The 22,211-nt window shown below is 41.0% G+C and overlaps 1 protein-coding gene across 2 annotated transcripts; it reads left to right on the forward strand.

Moving 5' to 3' along the window:
- Positions 1-58: 58 nt before the first annotated feature.
- immp1l (inner mitochondrial membrane peptidase subunit 1) lies at positions 59-13,211 on the forward strand. Of its 2 annotated transcripts, XM_088297247.1 has the most exons (7): positions 59-137; positions 290-343; positions 7,336-7,446; positions 7,526-7,614; positions 8,531-8,657; positions 12,065-12,175; positions 13,075-13,211. In XM_088297247.1, exons 3-7 carry the CDS (start codon positions 7,342-7,344, stop codon positions 13,159-13,161), a joined length of 519 nt encoding a protein of 172 aa, XP_088153373.1. In that variant the 5' UTR covers positions 59-137; positions 290-343; positions 7,336-7,341; the 3' UTR covers positions 13,162-13,211. The 2 variants fall into 2 exon arrangements, with proteins under 2 accessions (XP_088153373.1, XP_088153372.1); XM_088297246.1 differs by lacking the exon at positions 290-343 and having other exon boundaries at positions 65-137.
- Positions 13,212-22,211: the final 9,000 nt, after the last annotated feature.

Here is a 22,211-nt window from a genome sequence, read left to right on the forward strand (position 1 = left end):
GTTTGGGAGCACGCTGTCCAATCACAAGAGACATTGCTATTCCTGACAAATGAGTGTAGCTCTTGTTGCAATGTGACAGCTGACGGTCCATGATAACAAACACAGGGTCTGAGCATTGAAGCGCTGGGTTTATTCAGGTGAGCGAAGCGACATTCACTTTGATACATTCAATGGAGATTTTTCTTTCTCTCCTCAAATGTTGTGGCTGGCATTCTTCAGGAATTATCCTGTCGTATCGCTATGCCGAAGTATGACCTTGTCGGCTCTGTGTGTCTTGTGACTATTGTAGCACTCGACAGATGGAGAACATAACATTGGATTTGTAGAACTGATTCCAGCTGAAGTTAGTGTTTTACTATACTTAATATACAGAGTGTACTATAATGGTCGTATACTATTGTGTCTAGATCTGTGAGCACAAGGCAGCATAACGGCTATATGGATTGCATTGTAATGAATAAATTATATGTTTCTTGTCAGAAATCAGATTAAAAACATTAAATATAACAAAAGCAGCTGTTTCCGTACATCTGCACGATCTAATAAGATCTCCAACACAAGCTGTATGCAAAATGAACTCGTAATGCTCTGCTTTGACAGTCAGCAGGTGTTATCTATTTCAACAAATTGTTATTATTTTATTATTTTGGAAGGTCAAAAATATGAGGAACATGTTAGTGTAACAACACCATACTAACAACAACATCAAGTATACAGTTAAACGGTTATGATTTAGCCATGGTATTTATTTTCCAGCTGTTGTTAATGAAAAATAAATCTTACAGAATTCAGGGTTATGCATCAGATGAGTAGCTATGAGGTTGTACAGTGTGGTGGTTACCAGGTTTTTGGGGGGGCTTGGAGCAGGTCAAAGCTCTAGTGAGTACAGCTGTTAATTTGTAAAGGATTGTATATTAATATTAGCTTTTGCATTGGATTCCATTAGATACTGCTGTTGTCTCTGATGATGCAGGTGTCTTCAAGTCCTCATGAGCCCCTCTCCAGCCTGTTTTATATGTTGTCCTGTTCCAACATACCTGATTCAAATGATTAGGATCGTTATCATGCTAGTGCATAGCTTGAGGATGAGCTGACCATTTGAATCAAGTGTGTTGGAACAGGATTACATGTAAAACTGGCGGGATAAATGCTCACTCGCACTGGATTTGGAGACCCCTATAATATTGTGCCCCATTGAAGTGCAGTTTTAATTAGTAACTCAATATGTAAAATGTTCATTGGTGATAGTTTGCGCTTGCACCGCATTGAAGGGGCAGTCAAGTCAAAAATGTTCTTTACAATCTAATGTTCTATGATGTCCCACTCGATTAAACACTAAATTCTGATTGATATTGCCATTGTGGAATATGAATTAAGCACCAAAATCCACCGGTTTTTAATCCATCTCAATGGGGCTGCCAGTTTGTCACATGCTGTCGACTGAAAATGACATCAGCGCTACTCAGATAAACGACCAATCACGGCTCCGCTTGTGAACATCACATGACCAAACCCAGAAAACAGGTGAGCCGTGAATGGTGAAGTAGTGACGCACAGAACGTTTTGCATTGTCAAGAAATATGTTGACTTGACCTCTCCTTTAGAACATGGAGTGTCATATAAGCCAATACCAATCATTGGTGTGGGTGATAAGGTGGGTTTCCTTGATTTAATGACCACTTTTAACACTGATTAAGTGACAAGTAGTGAGAGTAATCCCGAAGACAGCTGGAGTATAGCTTTTTGTGTCAAATAGAGGCCAGAGGCAGCATAAGATCACGGGATACTGTAAGGCTCCTGAGGAAACTATTGCCCAACTGCTCACTTTACAAACGCTCTCAGCAAAGGCAGCCCCGCTGTTTTGACAGCGACACTGAGATTTATATGTCCTGACAGAGGACCAAGGGAATATATCATGACTGACGACACTAGCCCCATTTGAGACGAATAAGATGCTCTGACTGACCTGCTTCTCAGCAGGAGGAAGTCCCGCTTGCAATTCAACATGCAGGAAGATGAATTTAAAGCTGTACGATTCCCTCAAGCATCAATCAGTTGGTGAAAGACCAAATGTTATAATGTACAATACGGATAAGGGTACAGTGAGTCGTGGGTGGTCAGGGCCGAAGCCTTTTTTGTAGGCCTTTACAGATTCCATTTTCTGTGACATCTGTAACCTAATTTTCCCAATTCTCTTGTATCACATTCCAACCATTGTGAGTGTGGTAGTAAAAACTGCAGTTTGATTGTGCAAAAATAATAACATTTGTCCATGTGTCATTGGTACATGTGTGTGTTTGTTTTTTTGTTAGCGTTATCCAGGGGCTGTATCTGATTGTGCTATATAATGGTAGTAGTCATAACATGTCAGACCTTTCCTGGTTCGACTGTTTTGATTTCTTCACTCTATCTTTGCCATTTTCCAGAGGTTTTTGTGTTTGAGGAATGCAAGATTATCATCAACATGCACCATATTTGTGTTGGTAACCATGGAAGGAAACTAATATTCCAAGTATAAGAGTACTATGTACAGGATGGTACATTATAATTTATTGTTAAGAGTTGACCTCTTCATATCTGACTAGCTTCAACTCTCTATAGATATTTAATTAGCGACGGAAACCATATTTATTTTGTTAAATTTTTGGGAACACAAATTGGAAGTCCTCTTTGGGGTGGGGAAACCCAAGATTTGTGTTGTGGTTACGTTATCCGTCATTCGCTAGTGTTAAAATATAGTCGTCTTTGTCAGTAGCAGGTCAAAGCAAAACACAGACGCCTTTGTTTCTGTGATCCAACACGAGATAAGATCTATCCGCTCTCTCAGCACTGGGCCACCACCACAAATATGCTTGCGGTCAATACAATAAGGCTTAGTGGCTACTTTTTCCATTCAGTGTAATTGGCTGGGGACTCTGTCAAACCACACTTCCTTTCAGTTCATAGCAGTTGTATTCATATCACTTGGCTATTATTTGCTCTGGCTTGACCCATTGATTGTGGGTTTAAACCCTCGGCTCCTCAAATAGTAGCCTCGCTCAGCTGTTTCACGGCTGTGTTGCTGTTAGCAACAATGAAAAGAGCAATATGGAGATCAGTGGTTTCAATTAAGCCTTGAATACAAGGCATACCTAGCAGAGATGGGGGTTCGACATCCAACTCCGCGACTGTGACTTTCGCATCTGTCGCTCTCCATCCAGCCAGGTGTCTGTGTCTAAATCAGCAGGATTAACTGCGATTGCACTGATAGTTGAAACAGACCCCCCTCATTGCCAAACCACCTCCCTTTTTATTGTTCACATAAAGATCAAATTAAGCTTTGCGCAACAGGACCAGAGCCCCGCCCTCTTCTGCCTTCTGCTGGCCAGAGGAAGACATCAGAGGTGCGATTGGTTGCCTCTCTGATGCTGCCTGCTCCTCCAGACTCCCTTCCATCTGGGATCCTCAGGGAGAAGAATATCTGACAAGGGGCTTGTAAGCCTCTTAGCCCCCCTGTTGCCTGGCTCTCTCTCAGCCCATGTTTTCCTAATTTAGTTGTGTAAGGAGTCCAGCGCTAGGCCCTTGTGTGCTGTTTGGATTGAGATTGTCTTTGTGGCTCTAATAGACTGGCCATGTATATCAATTAACACGACGCAGCCAATGGCACTTTCCAGTCCCTGGAGATCAGTTGCTGTAATTCCTATTGGAATATTTCCTCATGGCCCCAATAACGACTAAATTAAATCATCATTTTGTTTTGATATTTTGTATCAAGGGGTGTTAAGGTCACCCACGAAAAGAATGTAATAAATAATACTACGAGAACAAAGTCATGAAAATGCAATAATCCATTTGGAATGACCAGAATAATGTTGAAATATTACTTGAGAGATGAAAAATGTCCAAAATATTGTTTTATTAGAATAAAGTCTGAATAATATGAGCATGAGCATATGCCTGTGTCATGAAGAGGATTATCAAGGGTCTTATCAAATGAAATTTAGTCGGTTTCTCAAACCTTTAATCAAGATAATAAATATGAGCAGTTTAGGATTTTTTTTTTTGTAGGGTTGTTTGCTCATTTAGCGGCATTAAAAGAAAATGATGACACGTTACGTCTCTTGACTGAGAGTTAGTGGCTTCTGTTTTTAGACGTCAATATTAACGCTTGTGTTGAATTTTGGTGAACAGTGACAGAAGTCATGACGTTAATGATCTTTTAAGAATTTAACACATCTTGGTGTGATTTTTCATCCTCAGGAGCCATTCCATTTCCTGAGACAAAGGGGAACAATTACGCATGTCATTGTGTATCACTTCCACTTCATTTTCACTTGGAGTATGTCATAGCGACATTCCAAATGTCAATCCAGGTGACACGTAAACCTGACTTTCCTTCACTCACTTTAGACAGCTGGGCGGACGGACGCAACGTAATCAACATGCATACATTTGCGTTCTATTCACATATGCGTCATTTGTCTTCTTTGAGTTACTTGTTTCTTTGCTAAGAGGATCACGGAGTTAAACGCACAATGAGGTGTGGTCATTGGCTGCTATTCAGCTATTCATTCGGGATCCCCCTCTTATCTGCACTGTATCACTGTGCCACGACTACGGAAGGCTAGTGGCCACAGATGGTTCTGCAGAGAGGGCTGCGCTGACTTTCTTTGTTTTCCCGTGAACGTGTTTAGCGTGTAATCCTGGATTAGCAGAGAGACTTTGTGTTAATTCACAGCTGTAAATCAGTATTCGATTAATGTCGGTGCTGACACATATGTGCTGGGTATTAAGGGGCAAGACATAGTGTGGCTTTGCCGACTCTGGGGACTCAGAGGTAATAGAGGTCCAGTCACGTCTCTGTGGCTGTCCACCTTGCGCTCCATCCCAAAGGAGTCACTGCAGCTCATATACACACACATTATATGAGCCACATAGATAATGCTATTGTGTGTGCACATTCGCACCACATGCATGCACGCACGGCACACACTATCAATGACAGAGGGTGCCTTAGAAAACCAGGCGGCTGCATATGGACTCTCTTGATATCAACCACTGGCCGTGTGATCTTGTTATGCAAAGTCCCTTAATCCCCACCTTTGCTGAATGCACACTGGAATGGAGGAGGAGTGGTGCTAGTTGTGGGACACACACACACACACACACCCACTGATATGAAGGCAGCTGTACAGGAGGCTGTCCACTGTCGCAAATTTTTTTTTCATCCTCATCCGAGCAGAAAGAGCTCATGTGAGATCATGTCTGAGTGGGCGAGTGCCATGAGGCGGCGAGTTGACTAAAATGGAGGCAAATTATTGCCTGATTGCCGACTTGTGATTGACATTAACCTTTGAAGTTTCTTTCAAATAGATAAATTATAAAGAGGGGCGGTGTTATTCAGTCAAAGACCTAAAACTCCTCAGGCATGAACAACAACAAAATATTTCTGTCTGAAACTTGAAGACAGAAACGTCTAACATGTTCTTTCGAGTTTCTAATGAATCAACAATTCTATTCTTCCATTTTTTGTGGGAACGGTTTAGAAAATCTCTTCTGTGTTCAAGCATGGCTGTGACACATGTACCGAGGCACGCTGTAGATTTGGTGTGGAAGATCTTGATGGACTTTATCTCATCCTCCATATCCATTTGGGATGAAATGGAATTGGAGAACAACTCAATATTCCAGGCCAAGTGTAATGTATAGCTGGCCTAATGTTTTTGTGCATTTTCACAGATTTTTTTTTTGTCATATTTTGCTAGGATGACAAGAAATCTCTGACAGGACGGATCAGAAAGGCCAGCAAACGGGCCACATATATCGTAGGGATAAAACAATAGGTTGACGACTTAATAGGTGGAATGAAGTTGGCATGAGTGAAACTGATTGTGTATATGTTTTTGTGTGTGTGTTTGAATATTTGAGTGGGGGGCGTAATGGGATTATGGGTCGCACCTTTGGCAGGGCTGGGAGAGCCACCTGACGCTCGGTCTGTTGGGAGCCTGGGGAGAAAGTGGGGTGGCGGAGGCCGGGCAAAGGAGAAATTGGGGGTCTAATCCCTGTCCATCTTTGGGAAGTCATTCCCTGAGCTCTGAGGATTTGGGCCTTTGGTTTCCGCTCTGCTTGCTTTGGTTAATAATACCCTAGGAGGCGACGAAGACATGGGGGAACGAGACAGAAGGAGCTAGGGTGATGGAGAAAAAAAGATTTCTTTACCCTGCGGTGCACTGGCAGGACAGCGGCCTGTGTTGAAATTGTTTGAAGAGTAGACAAAGCTTAAAGCCAAGCTTTGGCCATTCTTCATATCTTTTTTTTTATTTGTTGGTAGAGATGGAGTGTATATGCACTGTGCATGACTTGTGTACAAATGAGCTTTGCCCTCTGTCCACGCAGCTGGTTGAGTAAAAGTCAATACGCTAAGTGTGACTGAGGTGTTTGCTCAGAAGCCGCATATATCTTGTGCGTGTTCGCGTCAGGGTTTTTCAGGCTCACTGATGACTTCTTGTGTTGTCTTGCGGTTCTATGGTCCTGAGAGAAGCTGATAACTGCTCTCAACATTGCTGGTGCTAGTGATGGTGTGACGGTTACGGTGCAGAGGTGCCTTGTGTGCATGTGTCACAGCTTCTGTGTTTTCTCCATCACCTGAGCTCAAGGTGTTGATTGGTCTGTCATACACTGGGTCAAGGTTCAGGGCAGTTTTGCGGTGGGAACTGGCTGCCGAGAATGAAACACCAGGGAACGTGCCATCTTAGCCAACTGTGACAACCTTGTCTACACCCTTAAGAAATTAAGCCCCAAGTGACTTTTGACTTTAGAAAGTCAACATTCGCCTGACGGAAATGCTGTACTGATATAAGGGTTAGCACTACTTTTACTGAAAATGGTTTTGGTTAATGTAATTTACGAAACAAAATATTTTGCAATGTTAAAAAGTGGGAAAATTGAGAACATGCTTATGCTCATCCACAGGTGTCAAAGCCAAGGCCCTGGGGCCAGATCTGGTCCGCAACCTCAATTTATGAGGCCCTTAAAATAAATTGAAGAATTGTTGAACAAACAATTACTGACTGGCTTATGATTTCAAAACTGGCGTTGAATCAATTTATATAACGTATGGGTTCTAGTCCATCACCACCGAAACACCATAAGTGGACCACAGGGCTGTTTTAATCGTCCACCATTTAAGTGTTCAGTTACTACTACTGAAGCCCGCTGAATGAAATTAATTGATCACGTGTGTACTGCTTAGTGTTTCAATATTCAAAGGAGAACATTTTGCGTCCTTAGGTTATTGTTGACATATCATGGCTAATTACTTGCACACATACTGATGTCTTGCCTTTTGTTCTGTAGGTGGAGATGATCCGCCGTGTGCTCGGAAAGACCTTGGGGTTTGTTGGCTACACCATCCAGTATGGCTGCATTGCACATTGCGCCTTTGAGTACATCGGAGAGATTGTGGTGGTTTGTAGCGGCAGATGACATATTCCTCAGATTTCATTCAGTCGTGTTAGCAGGCATGTTAATTGTTGTTGGTTTACAGTGCTCCGGACCATCAATGGAGCCGACTATTGTCAACAAAGATGTCGTTTTCTCTGAGCGAATGACTCGGCATCTTTGCAAAATACAAAAGTGGGTAGGCGTCATGTTATGTATGTTCCTTTTGAGATAACTAGGTGGTATTTGTGCTGATTAGAAATATCAAGAACTTAATAAAAGAAGCAAATTTATAGATTTAGACTTACCCATGGCATATTTTGCCTCTATCCATTCATTTTCTTCTTCTGAAACGGTTTTGGGTCGCTGGGGTCGTAGCATTTGCATGGAAGACCAAACATCCCTTTCTCAAGCCACTTCATTCAGCTCTGGGGTGCACCAAGTCAATTTAGCTCCTTGCAATATTGGCACACACAAATAATAATAATAATAATAATAATAATAATAATGCCTTTATTAGTCCCACAATGGGGAAATTCGAGATTCAAACCCAGGCCTCCTGGGGAGACTGGGTCCTGAACGCGGCGCCTTAGACCACTCGGCCATCCTGGCAGCCACGAGATTCGAACCCAGGCCTCCTGGGGAGACTGGGTCCGGAACGCGGCGCCTTAGACCACTCGGCCATCCTGGCAGCCAAACTAATATTCCCTTTATTAGTCCCACAATGGGGAAATTCGAGATTCGAACCCAGGCCTCCTGGGGAGACTGGGTCCTGAACGCGGCGCCTTAGACCACTCGGCCAAATCCCAATACCACGATAAGGCGATAATTTTGTTTTTCCCCAATCTTCAACCATGACATGTCTTTGTTTCTGGAAATAGCTGACAATGAATGTCAATATCATATTGCAGTGCAATGACTTTCATTGCATTGAGAAAAGAGTAATTACAATTTTACCAAATGCTTGTTTTGCATGTCAAAGTGACATTCAAGATTTTTAATGGTTTTCTTAAACAGCGTCACATCTTATGTTGTTATTATATTTATTGTAAGATGTTTTACATTATCAAATGATTAAATACTAAATGCCGGCGTGTATATTTTCTTTCAGAGGTGATATTGTGATTGCGAAAAGCCTTTTTGACCCCAATATGAATGTTTGTAAAAGGGTCATTGGGTTGGAAGGTGACAAAGTCTGCATGAGTGGTCCCTCGAATCTTTTCAAGACCCACACATATGTAAGTATATCCACACTATCTATGCCATTTAATGAACTCGTGAAAATGTGCTTCTTGTGTAATTATACCATAACAACCTCTACATAATGAGAACGTCACCTTTTTTGGTGTACTAAGACCTCTATAATCGTTCTTGTTTTAGACGTCTCAGACCAATTTTGTGTTGGTGGTCAAAGCATCCGCTTTTGACAACCGCTATGTTTTGTCAGTGAGAAGTCCAGAAAGTGAGAAGGGGCTCTGCTGCTGAAGCGACTGTCATTGCTTTTCTATTACTGATCTCCCCAACGCCCACAGCCCAGGCCTGCAATCTCTCTGAAGCCTGTTAGAGTTAGTGCCAGCTGAATGGTCAGACTGATGGGTGGGCGGAGGTGTGTGTTTGCGTTTGTTCTGTAAACCAAATATTGCATTTACGTTGCATTTCTTTGAATTAATTACGTTTTATGGACAAAGGGCAGTCTGTCGAATGCCTCTGCAATGGCCAAGTAATGTTTCGTATGTGAAATAGGCAGGAGTCTTGCTGTGCCTATAGCTCCACCGAAACATTTGGAGAATTGAAATTGTATTAGGCATCATTCTTGCATTTTATTGTGTTTTTTCCAGTAAGAAGAACATGCGCAGTCACTTTAAGGTTTTGGTCATCTTTAATTTAACACCTGCTGGATAGCAACAATATAGTGTGGCTATCAAATGAGCCAGCATCATTCTTTTTCTAATAGCGTCTCACCAGTTTATGTTTTGACTTTCCTCTGATTTGTATTTAGTTTAGCTTCTGTTGAACCCAGACCACAGCCACTCTTGTTGAGATTTTCTCTCGTTCTGTCTGTTTGTCTGTAGCGACTCAGATTGCGAGAACTGAGATAGCGTTTTCACATTTGGAAAGAAATCTAGCTTTGTCTAACTCCAGTTGATGTAACCGAGAAAAGGCCATTGTTCAAATGGCCTCCTTCAGGGTGACATAAAGATGATGCCCATGTTGTGTGCGCAATGATGTCAGGCATTATGGGACCTGTAAAGATGAGTTTTGCAAGGCGGTGGCTGTCATCGCCTCCCTTTTTTGCACAGACAGGCTGGCATGTTGTCTCCACCCTGAGAGATCCAACTGCAGGCTAATTGCACTGTCACCTTTTTAGGAATGATCTCTGTGTCTCAGCTATTGTGTCAAAACAATGACACTTGATCCCTAATATTACTGCACACACGGGGAGAGAGAGAGCGAGAGAGCAGACGATAGCCTGGTAAAGTGACAGAGTTGAAATCCTCCCCGCCACCATCTCTACCCACGCGCTGATTTCTATACACTGTAGATCGACAGAGCAAGATAGTGAAAGATGAACTCTGGCTGCTTGCATGTATTTAATTTGGCACCTCAATCGTGTTAACATAATGAGCGCAGTAATAATGTGGACATTTAACAACACGCCCACTCACTGAAAGGAGCTCCACTTTCAGCCCGTGACAGGTACACACATGCTTTCCATCAACTCCGACCGTATGACAGCAGGCTGGATGCGGTTGTCATTCATGCTATACTCTAGGATGTATTACTGAGCTCATTATTATAAGTCTGGATATTTTGTCAATGTAAAGCACAGCAAAGTGTTTTTTTCATGCTTCCATCTTTTTTTTTTCTAGTAAAATGAGAGATTAATGAATAAAATAAGATGATAATCGACCATTGACTGAATGAAAAAACTTCTTTGTGGCCCTTTTAGATTTATATTTGAGCGCTGGCCATAAGCAAATAAAGCTTACTCAGACAACTGCTTGTAATTATCTTAATCAACATTTTTTTTATCAACACCAATAAATGGGTCATTTTAATTTTTCATTTTACAGTGTATGGTCCCAGCCTCACTTTTTAGCACGCATTTGACTGGGTTCTGGTTGTATTGATACGTTTTGCGACTGCCTGTTGTGGAACTGCAAGTGTGTTCTTGACTGCGCTGTTACAAACTGGACTTATCAGTACCACTTAGAAAAAATATGACTCGTAGTAAGCGAGGAAACCCGCAGGCCTCTCTACCGAATGCCCAAGAATTGGACTGGACTGAAAATTCTACATTTCTGACTTGCTCAGTTTACGCAAGTTGGCTTTTGAGAACATATGCATTGCCGCACAAAGGTAGAAATACTTTCTGTTGCCTCTGAAATTTGTTCCAGTCTCGGAATCCTGTATAACGTATCTTTCCTTTTGCTTAGCTCGATTTTCTCTTGGAACGGTTTTATCATGCCAGTGTGCTTTTCAAAAAGTTTGCTGCTCTTCATCTCTGTGAGTTTTTGGTTTATAGAACCGGGAGTTGAGTGGAAAGAAGATTCTGGCTTGTCAGATGACAAACGGCAGTGCGTCTTTTTGCCTTTGCTTGGGAGCCAGCATATGTTACCATGTTAATGAGGTGTAATGGTGGGAATCCAGCATGCTGACATATGGTTCTCCGATGACTCCTTTAATGATATTCATTTGCGTTGTCGTTATTCACCGAGTTGTTTACCCTATGTTAGGTCAACATGTCAGTGGCTCCAGATTATGTCACATCATCTGTCTCCATTATGGAAAATGAAACAAAACAAAAACTGTCCTCGCTGCTGGATGGACAATCAGAGAGCTGAATTAAGGCATTAACGTTGTCACTAAAATACGGACAGTATCTGCTTTTCTATACCCATGATATGGTTCCAGCGCACTTTTGCCGTTAAAAAAGTTAGGCAACACAAAAATAGACTTGCGGATTGTGATGCCCATTATGACAATATAATGTGTTGTTGATCCTGTCTGCACATATAGGGGGACAGCACACTTAATTAGGGCCTTGACAAGCCTACTCTCCTAAAGTGATGAGATTAATCATAATTGGTGTCATTGTGAATTAGAGCCTGCTTGGATGACCACCCCACTGGCAGGTCGGACCGCGGTGGAGACCCTTGGACACTGCTGCTAGCCGCAGCTTAGCACTCTCTCTCTCTCTCTCTCTCTCTGTCTCTCTCTCTGTGTCTCTGTCTCTCTCTCCCACTCTCTCTCTCTCTCTGTCCATCTCTCTCTCTCTCTCTCTCTCTCTCGCTCTCTCTCTCTCTCTGTGTATCGCTCTCCCTCTCGCTCTCTCTCTGCTCAGCTAACTCGAGCCACTCTCCTGCTTTGAGGGGTGCAGATCTCAGCCAACAGACTAATGACCCCCGTTTGAAGTTTTCCTAAATCCCGCTCCGACCCTGCCCGTTACCCATGACCTCTCTCCTAATACCGTACGGGGTTAAAGAGGGACAAGCAACTCACTGGAGGGGTAGTGGAGCGGGTGTGTGTCTGGGCCAAGGGGGTAATAAGCAAAAAAAAATAAAATCATACATTATCTCCTAAAATTATACTGTATATCTTTATCAATTTTGCCCTCTGTTGATGCATTTGATGTGTCTTTTAGGTGCCAAAAGGTCATGTATGGCTTGAGGGCGATAACCTTACGAACTCTACTGACTCTAGGAGCTATGGCCCAGTTCCCTACGCCCTCATCCGAGGGCGCGTTTGCTTAAAGGTAACACAGGATCATGTTTTCGTGTACTGTATATACAAATGTCACATACAACTTTGGGAAAAAAAATGAAAAGACCACTGAAAAATTGTTTCACGCCAACAAATCATTGGCCTAGTAATTTTTGATTGTGTTTGGAGACCAAGAAAAACACACAAAAATTGCCCTCATTTGACCTTTGCTGTTTAATTACCAAGATGATTAAAAGTCTACACAGATGTCAAGAAAAAAAACAATCAATTATGCTATTAGGCGAACAAAATCTTCACTGAGATTCATCGAAACTGAATTGTTCGTCATTTTCTGTAAATGTTTATTGATTGTGACACAAGTACAGCAAGCAGCATTGGCTCAGAGTCTATCCTTGAATTTTGTTTTAATTGCTTCATCTTGCAGTGGGCTCTAAGATGTATCAAGAATATGTGTCACACCAAGTTGCACTATAAAATCTATATACAATGTGTTCTAGTTCAGTTGTTGATTCCGCTCTTATTTTTATTCATTTTATTTTCTCGTTTTTTTTTTTTTTTTCAAGCCACAATGGCCATTTAAAGCCCCCTTAAAAGACATGAGTCAGTTGGAAGTTCAAAGCAAATGTGTCTGATTGACCAAAGCCTGGACAACATATTGTCTAGCTTTCCATTCTGCTATGTTGTCATGTCACTGGATGTCATAGCAACCACGACCCCGGAAACAGGTCAGCCAACCTTCTGTCCATCTGATTGGACAGCGGCACTCTACTGCAGGGCCTACTGAGACAGCTGAGGAAATACGAAGATCTTGTTTAAAGTCTCACACGTCATTAAGCGCCAAATTAACAAATGTGTCTCACAAATTGTCAAGAGTTTTAATGGTAAGAAATATCCCTTTGATTTTTTTTTCTTTCTCTTTGCCCTAAACAGCTCTGGCCTCCAGATAGTTTTGGGACCCTCAGTGAAAGTCCGACCAGGCGGATTGTTAAAGATCAGGATGATTGTGGTTCAGACTGACATGTCTTTACAACATTTTTAAATAAAACATATATATTTCTAAAACAACAGTCATATTGTGTAAGTAATTTTTCATTTTCACTGCACTGACTACTTAACCAGGTAATTTAATTAATTGTTGAAATCATTTTAAACGTTATTTATTAATTTTATTCTAGCCCGACATACAGTAATTACCATATTAATTTTTTTCCCAAATACAACCTTATCGTGCATGTTTCATGTGGGCAACTACAAACTCATCTTTAGGTAGCTTGACATGAAGACAATGAACAAAAATCACCGGGGAATTTTATTTACTTAAGCGGTTTGTGTAAAACACCTTTTAAAATGCATCTTGACCATATTTTCACATGATTTTAGATGCTTATTAATTTCATGATTACACTTTCTTTGAGTGGCTAAACAAAAGCCCCATTGTTTAATTATTTGTTAGGCTTACCGAGGCAATTGGAAATATGTTAACATTTGCCATTCAAGCATACAATATTAATAAGCACTTAGTAAGGACTTCGTTCACCACGGAATGGAACAATGCAAAAAAAAAAAAAATCTAAGGTTCACAAAGTACATTACCATTTATTGTCTGTTCCTTTGGCCACTACGGTAAATTAATAAATTTTTAGAAGTTCATGTTCATGTAGCTTTTGTGGCTCATTTAATGTTTTCATTTTTCTTTCTATTAAGTTTCCATAAGTGACACTTAATTTACTTCAATGTTTTCTGAAAACTGAAATGCATTTTAGCAGACCCGAGTAATTCAGGTCCCGCCTTCAGCAGCGGCTAACTGAAGACTCTCTGAGCAGTGGCAAAAATCCCCTGCAGAGTTTTGGTATCATAATGTATTCATCAGCCTGCTGACCGCTGCAAAAAGTGCTGCTTTACTGCTGCTGTCATTTCTTAAAGGCCTGCTGCTCTTCTTTACACGGTGCATAAGAGTACATTCACATGGTGAGCTGCTGAAGCTCAGCTGGTCATTCTCCGAGGCAGAGAGGGACACTTCTTGGTCCCAGCTCCCTAAGGGAAGTGTGTTCCAGGCAGTCGTGGGTCCCTGTCCAGCTGCTTCCTCTGTCTGGAGGGGGGCCAGAGGGTCAGCGACAAGGCTCCGTGTGACACTGAATTATCTGCCTGAGTGTGATTTTGCCTGCTGGGAGGGATGCTCAAGATTGTGAGAGAGCGCGCGCGTGTGTGTTTGCAGCTGAAAAAAAAAATCTTTATGGGAGCGTTTTGCTTCAAGCACATCTTTGTTTCTCAAGGTTTAATATTCATCTGCTGCGTGTCAACACGGTGCCAGCGTTCGGCTGAAATGCTGACACAAGGAGTCTTGGTGTGTCTGCTTGCCCTATTGCTGGAGCTCTTTAAGTCCGATCTTTGCATCCATGGACATCGTTTTTGTTTTAGAAGCAATGATAAAGATTGTGGATCGTATTCAAGGAATTCATCATTTCATTTGAGCCTCCAAGATGTTGGGACTTTAGGGATGCAAAATTCCTTGAATATTCAAAGTTGGAATCTCCGCTGAAATTAACGGGAATGTCATGCAAAAATGTACGAAACTGAAGGTTGACTCTTAAAATTCAATTTCAGATAGTTATGGGAAATATTTAGCATACCAGTGATTGTGAATATTCTTACTCACCTAGGTCATTTCATTCTCAGGGCATTGAATTGACAGTTGTCTTTGTTTTGTTTCGCTTTATGTCGCAAGGCAACATTTTTGGTATGATCAAACTTGGCTTCCACTGCCACTCAAGTGGAAAAAAAACAACTGCAGTATCAAAAATGCTTTAATGCCCTTGCAGGTGGGCAACGAGAGACATTTATTTTTTGCATGAATGTCTGCTCATGATAGCATGTTTATATTTACCGTACGTTAGGATATGATACTTTTCCATTACACTACCATTAATTATGAATTCCCAGTCTTTAATTTGGAATATTTCCCAAATTCCCAATGTTAACATCACATGCAAATTCACACTGACAAATTCCAAATATTTTCTACCACCTTGCAGCCTGAGTCAGACAGGAGTGAGATATTAGCAAAAAAAAAAGTGTGTGGGTGTGTGTGTGCGCGTGTATATTTATATATATATACATATATATATTTTTTTTTTTTATGTGATTTTTTTTTTTGGGCTCCTGTGCTTAGGCCTTTTAAAGGCTCAAAGTTAACTGTCCATTAGTGTGGATGTTAGTATGAATGGTGTGTTCCCCTGGTGACCAGTCCACGGTGTGCCCCACTGCTTGCCTAAATTAAGTGGCAATATCTGCAACTCTAATGAGGACAAGTGGAAAAGAAAATCGATAGCTGTATGCCAAACCAAGAAACATTGTAATTCGTACAACTCACTCTGGTAGCTATGCTGAGTAATGCATATATTCTTTCCCAATGCTTGCAGTTTTGCAAGCTGTTCCAAAGGACTTAAGCAACGGAGACACCAAATGGGACAATTGGGGTGGAAAAATAGTTGGACACAGAATCCAAATCCTTCAGAAGTGCAGACGTGAAATAAAAAGAGCATATGGGTAAAGAGCCACTCGCCTTTGGCTACGGTCTGCTTTGTTTGTTTTTGTATCCACGATGCAGAACACAAAAGCTTGAAAAAGTTGCTGCTGTATTTCAACCAACTATTCATTCAGCCACCCTGTTCAGTGCAGTGTGCAAAAGAAGGATACATTGTCATTTTTTTTACTGATAATTCAAAATTGCATACCTGAAAAGCGTTGCCTGGAAATATATTTGCATGCAGCTCCCATTGCTGCATAAATCCAATCACCATTTAAACGCTCTCCCCGTTGTCTTGCATTGACGTCCTCATCTCTTTGCATCCTTTGCGATTTCTCAACCCCCCCACTACACCCTCCAATGCAGCACTGTTGGTGTTAGCTGATGAGAGAGTTTCGCCTTTCATTGACACACCCTTCTGATCATTCTCTCCTTTTAATCAAGCCTGATAGTACTTTTTTAATTAAGACATCACAGTTGTTGTTTGATCACTCCGAGAGAAAGCGAGGGGGTACTGGGTGGGGGGAGAGGCACTCCGGGCTCTGAGAGGGTGTGTGAACATGACTGAACAACTTCAATTGGGCCAGTTATGCATTCTCCAAATCTGCTCCCTTAGGTTCTGAGGTTTGAGGTGAATACTTCTCTCCTGATCTAACACACGTCCACCTCCAGAGATCCATACAAGACAGATTGTATTGGAGGCCTATTGAGCGGCCGACTGTCAATATGCTGGGATGAACCCACATACACACAGTAAAACCATACTTAGCGTTGGATTGTTTTCCCTAAGATGCTTCAAATCCTTTGTTCTCGAGTGGTATTGCTAATTTTTGTTCATTGGTTCCATTTCAGAATAAAAAAGCTGAAAAATGGGGCAAAACTGGACATTCAAAAATTCATAATTCACATGTTGATTTTAGACTAGGCTGTAAGGGACTTTTTTTTTTTTTGTACGTTTCGGGGTGCTACACGTGCCTGCCAATTTTCGTAGGCCTAGGTCAAATGGTCATGCTATTGATCCGTTTTGTTTGCATCGTTTATACTGAATTAAGATATCAAATTTTTCACCATTACCAATGAGTGTGCAAAGTTTAGTGAGTTTTCGTGCACGTTAGCATGTAAAAAATGCGATCAAAGGATCAGAAAAAGAATAATAATTTCTACAAAAAAACAGTAGGGACCTTGCAGCGGTTGCCACTAAGGCACTAACAATAACTTGTATCCCCCTCCCCTTCCCTCCCCTTCTCAGTAGCAGGGCCTTCCAGTATTGCAAAAGTCCTTAAAGGTCCATAAAAAAAATCAGGAAAAATATAAATAAGTAAAACAATTATTTTGAGTTTATGATTGGGTATTATGTGCATTAATGAGATTAGGAGACCTGTTCAAAAGTTTTGCGGGCCCCGTTCCTGATTTATAGTACAAGAACTACATTTTTAGGTTATAAAGACAAATCATGTGTCGCTCACTCGATCTAATAATATAGATAATAATGTGGTGTGTTGTTTTAATTCAAGTGTTTGTTACTGCTGCATTTCCTAAATTTAGAACTCAAACTTAACCTTTTTGTATTGTGCTAAAAAACAAGTTAAAAACTATTCATGATAACATGCTGATTAAATCTGACTAAAGTTTATGTACTTAAGTAAACTTGTACAGAATTTTACAATTTTTCTCCGAAATGTAAACTAATGAAGCATTTTTCTAGCGTTCAACATTCAACATTTACTTTAGCTATAGGGTGCTGGAAAAGCCTGACAATTCAATCTTGAATATGCTTTTGAAAAATCTTTCAATTCGAGAGTGAGAAGAAGTTATTTCTTTTCCATAAATACTGGCCTATCTTTAGTGTTGTCCTAGCCAAAGGCACTAAACGACGAATACTTACTCCCACTAATGGTGTGGGTGGATGGAATTATGTGTATATGCAGGGTGGTGATGGTGTAGGGGGTTGAAGGCTTTGCTGTATGGACTCTTTGAGGGTCCTAATGGAAAGCTATGGGACCTGTGTCCTCAGGCAAAGAGTGATTCACATGATGACAGAGGCCTCAGTCCGACAGGCCTGACCTATATCCCTATTTGCATAATAGCGAGCTGGGAAGAAGAATTGTCACATAAACATTTTTTGTTTCAAACTCTTCCTCTGCATGTTTTTAGTGTCTTTGCGCAAAGTTGTTTTTGTGCTTGGTCATCTAAATTAACACTGCATTAGTGTATGTTGGTCGTTCTGTACTGTTTTTGGCCAATTAGTTTGTTGGTGTATGTGAGTCAGGAGGAAGAAGGTACTGTGTGTCCGTGTGTGTGTGTGTGTGTGTACACGTGTGTGCGCCGTCCCCCTGGCATGTCCTGGATCCTGTAGCGGGATACCGAGGCCTTTCTGCCTGGTTTACTGATGAGGCCTGTTCTGCTTCCAGACAATTTAGCAAAGGAAACTGCACAACAAACATAAACAGACAGCGAGCGAGCCAGGCAATAAAAGAGAGCACAGACACACAATCGAAAAACAAAAGGTGCATGCCTAGAGATTCTATTGTTTTAGTAATTTAACGACATGAATGCCTCTCAGTGTACTAAATAAAGATTTTCGAGGCTTTACATTCTTGAAGTAATCTTTGAATTGTTGAAGTTTTCAAATAATTGTATTTATTCTGTGATCTCGCTCGTAACTTGAAACACTTTTATCTAAATGATTTTGCCCCATTGAAGTGAATGGAAATTCCATGAATCCACAAGAGCCTCCAACAAAAAAAAAAAATTGTAATGTGTTTTTTATAAAAGAAAATGTCACTTCAAAACATTGGAATTCTTAATTAAACAGAATGTGAAGAACGAAATTTGTGGATCATGATTCATTGCGGCTCCTTCTGGGATGTGTGCCTTTGCCACTAGGGGGCAGTATAATCCAGTCATGCAGAAAGAAATGAAGACATCTTTCTCTAACTCAGTGTTTCTCAAATAGCAGGGGGGCGCGGTGCAATGCTGAGGGGGCCGCGTGTTAACCTGGGGAACATGCTTTTTTTCCGCCGTAGTACGACTGAACAATGGATGGTTTTGAGTCCAAAATTGCAATCTCAGACAACGCGATTTTGAGATTGGCAATTACTTGACTTCAACTTTAACCGTCATTGTGGCGAACCCAACGACGAGTGTCGTGCGTACCTACAGCATCTGATCAAACTGATCCATTCTGCTTAGTGGAGGACATCGCTTTTATTTTTATTTGCCCATGGCATCCAGAATCAAAGGTGTCACGGCCAACTTGTTCATAACATTCTCCATGAACCAGGAGGTAGTCAGCAAGCTGACAGACACATTGATCTCGCTTCAGTTTAGCCTTGGCAGATGTTTGTGCACGACTGAACGGCATTCTCATTTTTTGTCATATCAAGCCGATGCAGTCCAATTAACTTGTCCGTGTGCCACGCAGGTGAAGTGGGCGGGTCCCGAAAAGGATGTTGAGGAGAAAAGGGGAATAAAGGATGGAAAACAAGTTAGAACATTGGACCAGGCCCAGTGGTTGATGGAGAGCTGGCATGGGCGAGCAGAGCATTGCGTGCATGTTTGTTTGTGTTCCTCTTTGGTCAGTGTAGTTCAAAAGCTGAACCGCACCCAAGCTCTGGTAATGATGCAGACTGCCACAAAAGACTACAATAACCAACAATCTGCGGCCAGCCAATTACTGTCCGCTGCAATTATATTTCCAATTCACAAGTACCAGGGGGAAAGTGGCCCAGCTCAACTAATCATTTCGAGCAATTACTTTTAAAACTAATTAGACTTTTTTTTTTTTTTTCTGTGCGTGCCTGAGTTTGGGAGAGGTTTTTGTTTGTGTTTTTGTTGCCGTTTCACTTTGTCAACCAACTTGAATAGAAAGAGCAGGGGGAGAGGTAATGGGGGTCACTTTCAGCATCGGGGCAAGCAAAACATCGAGCACAGACGCGGAGTTGAGAAACTTGGTCATTATGGATGTTGGGTGAGTTTTGAGTGAGTCTATTGTGTAAGAGAGAATGCTGTTTTCATCCCGCGGGTGTCCGAAATTCCGGCTCAACTGATAAAATAGATTCTTGGGGATGTCAGCTTGACCGCCGTGAGAGAGCTTGTGAACTCGTGGAGAGGGTGGGATGTGACTCGATTGCAGAATTCTGGGATGTTGGATACTTTCCATGGGAAGAAGAACAAGCCGAGATTCAAACCCAGATTTCGTGACTGTGGGGCAGATATGCTAACCACTCGTCTACAAGTATAACATCCAATTCAATAGATTTGCACGGGATCTCGTGGATTTAGGTTCACCTTTATTGACTGAACAAATAGAATTAAAGTATTACAATTAATAAACTAAACCATTTTTTTTTTCCATTTTAACAGGCGACTGCAAAAAAACGAATATAGGATTTGTGTGTGGGGCCAGCTGCACTAGGAGTGTATTTTGAGTGTGGGTGTGTGAGTGACAATGTTTCCAATCGTAAAATCAGCAAGATGGGCTGTTTTATATTTCATGAGACTTGGGGTTTCTTTTTATACCATACCACCCTTAGACACGCAAATACCTGCTATACATACAGCTGGTTAAGACACGCTCTCATGTATGGTGACTTGCAAATGTAAAATCTGTGCTGTAAAGACAAATGGGCGGTGTCTCTCTGAGACTAATATCACCTAATAATGTGCAGCGGCATCACTGGGATTTGCATAATTCTCATTGACACGCTTTGCAAGAACACATGCAAATAAAGTGTGCTTTGTCTTAACAATTAATTTGATGGGGAAAAATATTTGAATTAAATAACAGAACAGTCCAAGCATTTTTATAAATAATTGCCAAATTCCCCAAACTTTCTTTGGAGGTAATTTTTAGAGTCGTAAATAAATAATTGCTGCACTCCAACCTTAGAAATGCTTTCTCAAAATTTGCCCTTTTAGTTTTCTGTAATTATTTAAGCCTAAATTTAAACTTCCTTGATTATTGTCAGTACAAAACAGTTCACTTTTCATTTCTTTATTCTTTTTGATTCCTGCCATGAGGTGTCCCTCATGGTTCCTTATTGAGTCCAGTCTTACATTTAAGCTGAAATGAGTGTTAAAGAAAAAACATGCTTTTGTTTTCAATGTGTATATATGATCAAAAGAACTTCCAGATCTTATGATAATGTAAATCTTCCGAATTATGATAATTACATTAGATCCTGAAAAATATTTTTTTTAAAAAGTCAGTAGCTGCTCTTTAAACAAATGCAGTGCATCTCGGCCATTTCTCATGGACTTCATGGTTAGCGATATGCTTTTGGTGATATGTAAAACAAATTTCTTGTGTTGAATCACATTCCATTGGGAAGGTGTAACTATTATAGCGGACGGTGAGTGCGGACATGAAATTGGCGTATTGGAACCAGAACATTAACATTCTTAGGACCGACATGAAAAATGGTGTTCATCTAAAAAAAAAAAAAATCTTGGAAACCTGCATTATTCAGTTTGTGCTCTAGGCATTGTCCACACTCCAAGTCCTCTCATATGAGCACAGAAACAAACAAACGCTGCAATGCCTCTGGTAGTTGTCATTTTCGACCGCTCTCGATGTAGTAATGTCTCATTAATAGACAGCTTACAGCAAAAAGAGGATGGCGTTACCTCTCCCACTTTTGCAAGGCTGTGGTGACAACTGCTTTTTTTTCCCTCCCTGCCTTATCATGTTATGGTGCAAATGTTTGTTTAGAGAAATGTTTTACTTTTTTTTTTTTTTAAATTTATGCATAGTTGCCGTTTAAAATAATGAAATAAACACATTATATTTTCGAAAATAAGTTTCATGTTACACAGTGGGGACGTTATATTTTCATAAATACAGATAGAGGGGAAATTAAAAATAAAAAAACATGTTTCGCTTGTGTTTTAGGATTTTTTTTGGCAACAGGTAAACTGTTGAATATAATGTGTTACTGAAATTTGTATTCCATCTTGATCGTGTTGATTTTTTTTTTTCTTAGGCACTGATGCATGAGCGCTTGCGACTCAAAGCAACAAATTAAAATTAGAGGAGAATGCACCTCACACTCATAGCAATTACTTTTTTTGCCGTTGCTCAGCCATAAAGTATTATTATCATCCTATCGGTAATTGCTAATTATGTTCAAAAAGGAATCCATAATTTGTGATTGTTCCAATCTAACGTGCTAATAGGAATGTTATTATAATGACTATTTCAAATCTGCCGCTAATGGGATTGAAGTTGAGATGCCGAATGCTTCACATGCACACTTCTCCATTTGATGTTTGTCTTCATCTGTGCCCTGACCCGTCCTTGTCAGAGCACCATGGCCATTATGTTCACTGCGAGGGTCTCTGAGCTGGAGATTTCTCTCGAGTGTGCAAACTGTAAAGGAAAGGAAATCTGAGAAAGGGAGAAGCATGGGGAGAGGGGCTTGAAGGGGCACGGCTACAAAAAATTGGGACATAGAGGAGTGGTAGTTTGATTGAAAGTTGTCTGGCCTGCTGCCCACTGAGGTTGTTCCCCCTGTGGACTGTTATTATCAGCGGAGGGACT

Source organism: Idiotropiscis lumnitzeri, chromosome 5 (genome assembly GCF_059441095.1).
Source record: "Idiotropiscis lumnitzeri isolate Australia: NSW breed Sydney's pygmy pipehorse chromosome 5, RoL_Ilum_1.0, whole genome shotgun sequence".
Lineage (NCBI taxonomy): Eukaryota > Metazoa > Chordata > Actinopteri > Syngnathiformes > Syngnathidae > Idiotropiscis > Idiotropiscis lumnitzeri.

Bases quoted from the DNA above. Each gene is read 5' to 3' on its own strand.
- immp1l (XM_088297247.1), top strand. From the start codon at position 7,342: ATGATCCGCCGTGTGCTCGGAAAGACCTTGGGGTTTGTTGGCTACACC. The intron at 7,447-7,525 runs GTTTGTAGCGGC...GTTGGTTTACAG, and splicing joins ACATCGGAGAGATTGTGGTG to TGCTCCGGACCATCAATGGA. The intron at 8,658-12,064 runs GTAAGTATATCC...TGTGTCTTTTAG, and splicing joins TTTTCAAGACCCACACATAT to GTGCCAAAAGGTCATGTATG.